The sequence below is a fragment of the Glycine max genome, chromosome 19, assembly GCF_000004515.6.
Source record: "Glycine max cultivar Williams 82 chromosome 19, Glycine_max_v4.0, whole genome shotgun sequence".
Classification (NCBI taxonomy): domain Eukaryota; kingdom Viridiplantae; phylum Streptophyta; class Magnoliopsida; order Fabales; family Fabaceae; genus Glycine; species Glycine max.
Window position 1 is genome coordinate 36,204,644 of NC_038255.2, and position 11,832 is coordinate 36,216,475.

The 11,832-nt window shown below is 29.2% G+C and overlaps 1 protein-coding gene across 1 annotated transcript; it reads right to left on the reverse strand.

The window, feature by feature from the left end:
* Positions 1-476: 476 nt before the first annotated feature.
* LOC100806803 (uncharacterized) lies at positions 477-1,666 on the reverse strand. Its single transcript, XM_003553270.5, has one exon. It carries the CDS (start codon positions 1,412-1,414, stop codon positions 794-796), a length of 621 nt encoding a protein of 206 aa, XP_003553318.1. The 5' UTR covers positions 1,415-1,666; the 3' UTR covers positions 477-793.
* Positions 1,667-11,832: the final 10,166 nt, after the last annotated feature.

An 11,832-nucleotide genomic window follows, 5' to 3' on the forward strand; every position in this document is an offset into this window, starting at 1 on the left:
CCGATGTGACAGTACGATATTTTATATGAGGGAGATGAGAAAGTTGTCAAAATCATCTTTGAGTGAGTTCAATATTTCAAAGTGAGTGAGGAAATAAAACTAACTGATTCATGAGATAAAGTCTTTTTATAGTTTCCTTTGTCTTGGATTCGGCCTATGATCCTTATCTTATGTGTGTTTTTTATGCGAAGTTGTTCTTTGGGTTTTTTCATAATGGGTCGGCCCATAACCTGGATGTATACCATAACATTATATATAATTTAATAATTTATATTGTGATATAAAATTATTTTTAATTATTTGATCATTTTTTTAAAAAAGATATTCAATTTAAAAATAAAAATGAAAATAATAGATTGAAAGTGTTAGACAATTAAGAAAATCCGAAAGAACTCTTAAAAATGCTCTTTATTATTTTTTTTAAAATTTATTCAAGATATTCATTCTAATTTAGATACAGAGAAAGCTAATGATACAAATTATGATGGGGAAACAAAAATCTCCATATTAAAAAATCATATTTTTTCAGTTTTCTAAAGTGACAAATAAAACAAAAACAACTCAATTACAGAATGTAAACAAAAATATTCATTGACCAAAAACGAACATGGATAATGAACAGCAGTGCGTAACACCAATGTACACGGACAACGAAATGCAAAATTTCAGACACCAATATTCTAAGAAATACTCTGCAACATGTAACTAATCAGCATTCAGAAGTAGCGCATTTTTTGAACAAGTGCATGATCATTATTATCATAATTAAGTACATGCTTCTGTTCGTCTTAATTTACATCTCTTGGTAACGCAGGAATTGCACTGGGCTTTGCGTCCTAAGCTGTTCATAGAACCTTCTGATGAAATCCTCAGCTTGATCATCAACATGGTCATTTCCAATGTCTTCATTTTCATCCAATGCAGAGTAATTGGAGACCCTCACAGAGAACGGTGAGAGAAGAGGACTCTTTTTCTCAACAAAAAAGTTGTACACGTATTCTTGGGTTTTGGGCACGGTGACCACAGCCTTAGGCACATCACTTTCCACTTCTAATGAAAAATCAGTTTCTTCTTCCTCTTCGAGAACCTCAGGGGCATGGATGCAGGGGAAGTTGAAGTGGTGCTTGCGCTTTGGCATGTTGAAAAAAATTGGATTTGGACTACTGTTACAAGAGAATTCATAATGCACCCCTAAGGCGGCGCCGCCACGTGTGACGCTCTTAGGGTTGTGGTGGTGGTGATGTGATGACATGAGATTGCTAAGTGATTTTCTCACCACCTTTCCTTTCTTCATCATCAAATTCATGTCCATGATCATCTTTCTCTTTGAGATCAAACCCTTCCTTATCATGAAGAAGGTTACCCTCAACACATTCCATAATCTCTTGGCCCCGACAGGAGAATGTACCTCCATTTCTCAAACTATATAATAATAATAATAATAATAATAATAATGAATATTGATATATAACTACGTGAAAAGAGATACTAATGCAGCAAATAGAAAGGAGTAGTAGTAGTACTAAAAATTTGAAAAGGAAATAGAGAAATTAAGAGATGGGTTTCTTGATTCTGCGAGGCTTGCCACACACCTCGCAGAAGAAAAGAGAACCCGGTGTGGGAAAGAGGAGGGTGAAGAGAAGATTATATAGTGGTTTTGTTTATTTATTTTAATGTTGATGGAGTGTTGCAAAAGGAATATAAAGAAATTAGATGAGAGTGGGTGTTGTTTTCAAATGGACACAACAAACGCTCCTATGAATTCCATTACTACTATATATCCGTTTTAAAAAAAATGTGAATTAAAGTCATTAAATCGTTTCGAAAGTGTTGAAATGTGTAAGTAGTTGACGTGTTCAACTCAAGCACAGCTAGAGCACACCATGTTTAATTGGATTGTTATAATAGAAGAAATTCAACGGCTAAAAAAATGATCTGGCCTAAACATTGAACAGCCAACAAGGGACCCTATTGGTTCTGTCCTTTTTCAATGACCGGGAAATTCATCGTTGGTCTTATACAAGAAGGAAAAAAAATGAGGGAAGCTTCACTCAAATATGAGCCAGGAAGCTACCCACAAAAAACCTATGTTGGGGAAACGTGCGCCTTTGTTCAGTTTAATGAATACAATGTTCCCCTACAACCCTTATGGATTTAGTGATTAAGATTGGAAGGTTCAGAAGGGGTTCTTGCCCTTTTCCTCTTTTAGCTAAAATTTATTTCTACAACCCTTATGGATTTAGTGATTAAGATTGGAAGGTTCAGAAGGGGTTCTTGCCCTTTTCCTCTTTTAGCTAAAATTTATTTCTAGCTGCCACGGAAAATACACTTCATAAAGGGTAATATTATTATTATGTACTCAAACAAGTGTTTCAACGCGTCGAGTACTACACTTTCTAGTTGTTTTCCTATATTCTTTAGTTATATTTCTTAACTCTTCACGTTATAGGTAGATGTAATTTAACCACAATTCGTGTATACGCGTTGTAACATATTATTATTGAAAAGTTTAGAATTTGTTATTGTAAAATTGAAATGTGTTGTTTTTTGATCCAGAGGTAGGCTTGGACGAATCCGAGCTTACATGACATTTTTTAAAACTTAAATTATAAACTAAAATATGTTTTGTGTCCCGATAAATATCAAAATGTTCGAAATATGTCCCTATAAAATTTTGAGGTTTTTTTCATCCTCGAAAAATTAAAATCTGTTACTTCTACGTGTCACTTTTTCATAAGTTTCATTGATGACTATGAAAATGAGTGATTTCTAAGAGATAAAAATGCTACAAAATACAGAAGAAGAAAAAATAAAAAATTATAAATCTCTCTTCCTCAACGTCCTTTTTCCCTAACTTCATCTTCATCATCAACCAAACTAATATGAGAGAGAAGTGAATTCAGAAGTCAGATTATTGATTTTGTCGGTGAGGTTTGATTCTGATAGAGCATTAGAATTGATATTTGTAACATTGAGTTTGGGAGCGAAGGTGTTAGGTTTTTAGAAGGAATGAGACTTCAAAGAAGAAAAAGAAAAAGATGATAGGGTCAATAAGGTGATGTTAGCCACTATAGTTGCACAAAACATTTTTTCAAAAAAAGAAAATAATTATTTATTTAAATTTGAAGAAGATGGGAAAAGTTAGCGAAGAAGGAGGTTAGGAAATAGGAATTTACAAATTTGTAGGGTTTTTTTTTATTTTGTGGTGGTTTTTAACCCCCAAAAATCACCTACTCCCATAATCATTAATGAAATCATATAAAAGAAGAACGTGTAGGTTTGGATACCTAAACTTACGACTAGACCAAAAAGTAATAGATTTTAATTTTTTGAGAACAAAAATAAAGATTCAAAATTTTGCAGGGACAAGTTTCCAACATTTTGATATTTATAGGGCCAAAAAACATATTTTAGCTAAAATTTTAGTTTTAAAAAATACCACGTAGACTCAGATTCGTTCAAGCCTAGCTTCAGACAAAAAAACAATACATTTCAATTTTATGAGGACGAAAAACATATTGAAAATTTTGCAGGAATGAATTTTAAACTTTTCGATATTTATAGGGATGAAAAATATATTTTAGCATAAAAAGATAGTATATATATATATACACACACGCTAGAAAAGGAAAAGACGTGGTGGCTGGGTTAAAAGAATTGAATTTAAAATTAAAAAACATAAAATTTGCTAGCTAATGGAAGAAGAAAAATGAGAATTTGAATTAATGTTTGATCAAATAGTACTTGAGCATAAGCACTAAATATAGAGTTACAAGTTTCTAAATTAATTATTTCATATGTTTGTTATGTTGGCCATGGATATTATTTTTAATTATTTTGTGTTACAAGCAATCGAAATACGTTATGTTTAGTAATTAATTTAGGCTTAAAATACCTTTTAGTTCTTCGTAATTTAATATTTTTTCCCTCTTTTTTCATGTAATTTTTTTTATTTTAGTTCTTACAAATTATTTTTATTTTATTTTTCATCCTTTAAGTGATTTAGATAATGTTTTAAACAATAAAAAAATACCATCTAAATTTTTTTAAAGAAGAAAAACAAAACAAGTATAATTTACAATAACTAAAATCAATTTTTTTAGAAGGATGAAAAATGAAAAAAAAACACTAAATTAAAATAACTAAAAAAGTATTTAAACTATTAATTTATAATGTTGTATTTAAATTTAGTTAAATATTTTTTGTTATATTTTATAATTAGGATATAATATAATTTTGTTTAATTAAAATGTGGGTAATAAAGCTGAATGTGTATTACATATCCATAGAGTACAAAATGGTTATTAAAATTACTATATATTTGCATGAGAATAAGTTAATCTGAAAAGTATTTTAAAAAATATAACTATAAAAATGACTACAAAATTAGTTATCAATAAAATTAGTTCATACTTTACATCAATAATATATTTTTAAAAAAATCTACTCTCATACACATAAGGCTTATCATGATAATCACGTAATAACGATCACTATGCCATAACCTTACGTTGGTACAATATTCTTATTATTATATTTATTACATTTTTTTTAAAAAAAAATAGATGAATTGAATGATTGAGATAAAAAGGTCTTGTAATAAAATTGCATTTTGGAAAAGCAAAGGATGGACATACAGTTGCACACTTGCATCGCACAATTTCTATAGTTTTCATATAAAAGGAATAGCTGAATCATCATTTGATCAAATAATTGAAGAATTTTTTTTGTATTGAAACGCACTTTGAAAAAAAAAACAAAGGAAAAGCGAAAGATGGACATAAAAACATTTGAAGCTCAAAAGGGTTGAAAGTTGTTAGCAGGCTGTCACGACATGCAAATGACATTGAATGGTACTTCCGTATAAAGAAAGGTTCCAGCTATATATATATTGGCAGCGAGGTTTAGGAGAAGAGATCATACAAAATACTAATATATATACATGATCTTCAATCTTGGTATGTATTTTATGATTATATGGATTAATAGAGGAACCAAAGTATGTTCTACGATCACGGGAAAAAGTCGGCTGAAATCAAAATATATAAATAATGGCACGGAAATAATTAACTGATGAGAAGCTGTCAAATGCTACAATATTACAAATTTAGATTCTATGAAGTTATGAACTTATGTGCCTTATATGCAATTCATAGCTCAAAACATGTATGCATGAATTGTGGTTTAAGTTGCCTAGTCTTTTACACCCTTTCAATCTGATAAATTGTGTCAAAAGTTATCGCTTTTGTCACTTGTTTAATTTGGTTCCTGCCCTATGTGCCTTATATTGCATCAAATATTTTTTTTGGTGAATATTATATTGCATTATATTATCCTCCTTTGGCCTTTCAATCCTACATTTAAAGTTCTAATTGAGAAAAAACACATGCGCAGAGAAGCTGCCGGGAAAGAAGTTTTCTTAATTTGTCACAGCTCAAGCCGCCTTTTGCCCTTAATAGAAGAAAAAAACAGTCACATAATTAATTATTGTATTCTAAGAATAATTAATTAATTGTGAGCAATGAAATATTTTGAAATTTTCCCCCTTAATTCTTTGGAAGAAAGTTTGGGGGATGAAGTAATTATAGCTCTATTCAAGAGTCCAAGCATGACACATACTTTCGAGGAAATATCCTGTATGATTGTAATTTTTTGAAAATACTCCTAATTAACAGAAGGAAACACAACACATACTGAAATTCTGATTCCAATTAATATATTCTAAAGTAAATTAATCAAAAATTCATAAATTAGTATAATTTAATAAAAAGAAATAAATATTTTTATGTGCAAAGGGAAATAAACATGACTAATATTTTTAAGTAGTTTTACGTGTAACGTTTTTTAGATTTTTTTTATTAGATGAAAAATAATGTTTTTTAATCAAGTAGAGATCCAATTTCCAGTTACAAAATTCTATGCATGGGTTAACTTATAAATTATTATTAGGGTAAATATTATTTTGGTCAATAAAAATGTGAAACATTTATAAATTAATTCTTTAAAGATAGAAAATTTAAATTTTGTATACGAATGTACAAAAAATAAGATAAATTGATTCAATTGTTGAATTTATGAGACTATTTTATCATTAAATTATAATATTCAAAATAATATTGACAATAAATTATATTTTTTTTTATCAATTTGATATTAAGTTTGTAAAATTCATAGACCAATTTGTTATTAAATTATTCACAACACTAATCTTTTACAATTTTACATTTAAGACTAAATTTATATTTTTTATCTTTTAAAGATCAATTTGTTGTTGTCTCATACTTTTAAGAAGCTAAACAGATGTTTACTCATTGTTATTATTATCTTTTTATAATAATTGATTTTTTTATCTCCCAAAACATAGAATATGGTTATTTAATGTTAATTTAAATTTTTATTAACTAAATTTGTATGGCTGTGTTAATTTATTACTTATGAGTTATAATACTCATATTTTCTATTTTCTGACAATTTCGCAATCCGATTTTTAAACTATAGAAAGCCAGCTTAGTTGTCTTTTTTTTTTTTATGAAATTTTTATGGTAGACTCCTAACATACGCAAAAACAACAAAATATTTTTACATCACCAAAATTTCACTTATTAAGTTCAATGTCAAAGGATTTCAAACCGTGAAAAACATTGTTTTAGATAACCCAGAAATCTCAAGAACAATATTTATCCACATTTTAAAAATTTATAAAATTAATAAATCTGAATGCTTTTCAACTATTATGGACTTGATGTTGTATATTTTCGTTAGATATTTCAAAAGGTTAATATATCATTTAATCAATTTAATTACCTATTTTAATGTAGAATTAATGTTATGTTTTAATTGTAATTATTATATATTTTAGTTTTATCAATTAGTCTTTATTTTCACATTAATTACTATGAATATTTATATGGAAGAAGGTTTAGAAAATGAGGAGCAAATCCTTCCTTTCTTCTTTGTGTGTTTCTGAATTTTCTCCCAAAAGAGTTTGCTAGTTCTGTAGTTTCAAATTAATAATCTATCATATCACCGGGGACTTGGTATATTACACGGATAAGGATTAGTCCTTGATGACAATAATGTAATTTTACATGTATCAAGTTTACTTTATTTGTAATTAATTATATAATCATAAATCGTTATTCGTGAATAATCGATTCGTGGTTCGTCATTGATGATGTGTAATAATGAATTCCAAGGACAACACATCATCACTAGAGTTAACCTAAGATGAGATTAAAAAAAAATTACCAATGAAAAACATCATAAATTTTTTTAACATAAATCAAGAATAGTAGCATATTCACTAGAAAAATTGATACTGACCACAGCCAGTTCAAAACCAAATTTATCCACTCAAAGGAGCTTCGATTACTTCAAAAATTTTATGGGAAGTCATCAACACATATATCAACATAAGTTAGTTTACCTTTATTTCAGGTGCCAAATCGATATATGCTCCTGACCCCTCTGATATTTGAAGTTCTACCCCCTCTCTTCTTCATATATCGCACAATATAGCTTCTAAAAGATTAGCCTTTGCAACTTGGGAGTTTTTTTTTCTTAACAAGTAATATTTATCAATTTATGGTACACATGTTTTGCTTCTTTTTTTTATCAGCGATTGTTTTAATGCAAAAAGATAATGGACTGTGTGAATATGAATGCAATTAATTTATCGGTGTTTTGCTGCAACAATACTTGGTAATGCCTTATTTTGGAACAGCAATTTCATGTGTTCTGTTATCTTTTTTCTTCAAGAAATTAACTTCATAAAAATATTATATTTTTTCCTTCCATCCAAACAATAAAACATAAGGAAAGGACCATATCACAACAAAGAAAGGGGAAAAGCCAAAAGGCGCGAACGCACTACCTTAATTAGGTGAGTTATTCGATGGTCATTTTCTTTCAGTGCTGAGACTTTTGATAACATTTTTCATATACTATTTTTTTTATATACATTCATGCACTTTTCTAGAAGTACGTAAACTAGCATGGTTATATACAGTTATTTTGAACCAACCGATTACCGATCCATCGATCTTTACAGCCAAGATTGCACAACTTCTAAGCTCATGTTTCTTAAAATATAAAAAAATAAAATAAAATCTGGTTCGTGCAGCTGCTAAAGTGTGCACTTCTTCTGGTTTTGATTTGACCCACACAAAAATACAAATGCATGCATATGTAACGTTTCCTATAAGTAGTTACTTTTATATCAGATCCACAAAACCAAAGCCAAAACCATTGTCGTCAATCGACCCCAACGGCTCAACCTTTCTCCATTAAAAGGATCAAGTTGAACGAAAGATGTTGTGCTTGTTCAGAAAATAAAGGTCCACAATATGGAATATATATAAAGAGAGATGATCGTTTCTTTTATGTAAGAGTATGAGAAAATAAACATTAATTATCAAATCTTATTATCAATCATAATCATCAAATTCTAGAGTTAACTTTAAAATTTTTATGATTTTAAGAGTTTACATAAAATTGAGTAGTGTAATAAGCTGACTCAATGAGTTTGAAATCAACTACTCTATAATTCTTACCCTATAAATTCTATAGTAATAATTTTTTACCAAGACTTAAATTATTTAAAGAAATTAACTTTTTTTAAATGTTCACTTTAATAACTTCTGTTTGTATGAATTTTTATATAATTAATTATTTATGTCTTTTGATCTTGGCAGTATTAATATATTGTTACATTTTATTATTATGATTTATTATTTTGTTTTACTATGAAGTTCAAATGTTAATTTATTGTAGTGTTAATAGTATTTTGTCAAGTGTATATATGTTATTATTAGTTTTTTTAATATTATTTTTTTTATTTTGTAAACTCTTGCAAAATTATGAGTCAAATTTATGGAAATATTAAGAGTTTGCGTAAATTTTTTAGTTTAACAATCATAGTACTACTAGAAAAAACATTTTCTATGACGGGAAATGAAGACAGTTTCCTAAGAACGGTCTTAAATCTAATTGTGGTGGCATTTTTATAATATGGATAGCTTCAAAGTCGACGGTTTTACAAAAATCGTCTTGGAAAGCTAGGTTCAAGGACGGTTTTTTGTAAAACCTCAATGGTTTCATTTATGTTCTAGCATGCAAATTGAAAAGTCGTGTCTCTCTCACTCACTCATGACTCACAATAGTGTATAGAGATGAGAGAGAGAGAGAGAGAGAGTCCTAAACCAAAACCCCTAAAATTCTTCCACCGCGATGGACAATAATGTGATTGGAGGAGGAGCAATCACCACTGTGTCACTGAAGGAGGAGCATTTTCCGTTGCGCCACTACCAGAAGAAAGGTTTGGTTGTGCAATTCGGTCACGAAAGATGTTCCTCACCAACGAGATTTGGGCTTCGATCAGAATTGAATGTAGTGAAACTAGATCTGGAAGTTCGGTCACTGACGTCAACATCATCGAAGAGGATGGCCCGACATTGAACATCTCAGTGTGGTTCCCACAACAGCGTTGCCTCACTCTCTGCAAACCCACCAAACAAACCCTTTCCACCAAAACATTTGTGTTTTATCTGAACAGGTTGGAGCTCCTACTCGTGGTGGTTTTGGCTGAGGCGAATCCAACCCAACTACGAGCAATCAATTGTTGGTGTGAAAAGGAGGGTTATGTGAACAACCATAGGTTTGTGTCTTTCTACCGCTGTATGATTCCTATGATTATTAGATTAAGAATTGTTTGTGTATGTTGAACAAGTGTTAAGTGTTTTTTTTCCTGTGCTTAATTTAGAAATTGTTGATTCCATTTAAGATGTGGGGGCACCAAGGTGTTTATAACTTGGAAAATAAGGTATTATGATTCCAACTCTCTGTCTTGATTTCGATTTTTTTCTTTCTTGGAATGAAAGCTGATTTTTCCTACTTGTTAAAAGATTTATGAAGTTGTAGTTAGAGGTCTATCTCCGGTTAATAGTCCGTTGTTAGTGAAATTTCTACTTCCAAATCCACAAAATCCATAGGTTTGATGGGATTTCCTGATATACTAATGATTTCTGTTATATTTTGATTCTTTAAAATGTTAGTCTTGTGTACTGCTTCTAAAAATAAAATTGATATTCATATTAAAATCAAAGAAACCTGTACTACTAACAAATTTTGTGTATTGATCACACTACAACTAATATACCCATGAACTAATAATCTGGAACAATTATATGAAGGCATATGGATGGTTTTATACTTTTATAACATGCCCAATAGTAGTTTCCAAATTCCTACATAGCCATTTCTAAAGTAGAAGATACAAGTCCTAGTTTAACTTGTTAATTGTGCCTGCCATCTTTTCCACTTATTTGAAAACAAATATAATTTTGAGTACGACTTGAACTTCTTGATTGCCACAACTTATCCTTGTAGTTGATTAACTAAATAATATATGGTGACAATGTGTGTTCATATTACTTGTGAAGGAAGGGTTAAATGAATGGAATACAATATTTTAGGTGTAATATACCTTTTGAGGGAGTGACTATGCTAATATGTAAGGTATTATACTTGAGGTGAATTGTTAGTTTTGTTATAAATGTTTTCTAAATTTATTAAATATAAATAAAAAAGCAATAAATGATTGACAATGTAGATTCGATATTGGTACCATTGAAAAAAAAATATAGGGACCGAGGCAATATTCTCAAAACATTGGTTTCCGTCTAAATGATTTTGTGAAAGACATTGTGTGTTATTTGTGTTTCAAGTGGTTGATGTGTGTATTTGGCTATTTGTTGTCACATATATTGGACTTCCTCTTTATTTTTGTAGGGTGGCTATTATCAGAATGTTGGAAATGCAACATTAATGGCATTTGGCGTGTGTGGTTTATTGCCAGCAGCTGGTTGCATGCATGCCCTGAAGCAATGAGGGAAGCAACCTTATAACAACTGGCATAAATAGTGAATGTATCCCCCTTTGGCAAGCTTTGGTAGTGGTGGATGACCTTCACTTTTATTGAATGCAATGATGAGTAAAGAGATGAAGAACTTAGATGAATATATGATTGATGAGAATTCTAATATTAACTTTGTCAGGTTGCTTCTCAAGGTATTTCTCCATTGCATAAGACTTCAATAAGAGATGTAAGTCATTTTTATTTTAAATTCTAAATTCCTTTCTATAATGAGTGTCATCTTATATTTTTTTTTTGCACAAACTAATAAAATTATCAAATAAATAAGAGAAAATAATTTTATAAAACTAATGTTATCCTTAATTAAGATTGAGGATGGCCTAAAGTTATGAAATATGAAATTTTTATTTCTTGTTTTAAAAATATAAAGAAAATAATATTTTTTAATAATATCTATATAATTTTTTAATAATTATATTTTTATTATTTTAAATTATTTTTAAAAAAATACATTCCAAGACGGTTATAAAAAACTGTCTTAAAAAGTCACTTTCTAAGACAATTTTTGAGAAAACAGTCTTAAAATCCTCAATTTTTAATTTTTTATTTAAAAAACATTCTAAGACAATTTTCTGAAAAATCGTCTTAGAATCCTCAATTTTTTTAAAAGTAATTCTAAGACAGTTCTTCCAAAAATCGTCTTAAAAAATCTACTTTCTGAGACAGTTTTTGAAAGAATCATTTTAGAATTCTCAATTTTTAATTTTTTTTTTATAAAAAACATTCTAAGACGGTTCTGAAAAAAAACCGTCTTAGAAATTGTACTTTTCTAAGATGGTTTTTGAAAACTCTCGTGAAAAGTTAAAATTTTTCACGACATTGATTTCAAAGATGGTTCAAAATCGTCATTGAATGTTTCCAAGAACCGTGGTCAAAGATGTTTTTTCTAATAGTGTAGT

Bases quoted from the DNA above. Each gene is read 5' to 3' on its own strand.
- LOC100806803 (XM_003553270.5), bottom strand. From the start codon at position 1,414: ATGGAGGTACATTCTCCTGTCGGGGCCAAGAGATTATGGAATGTGTTG.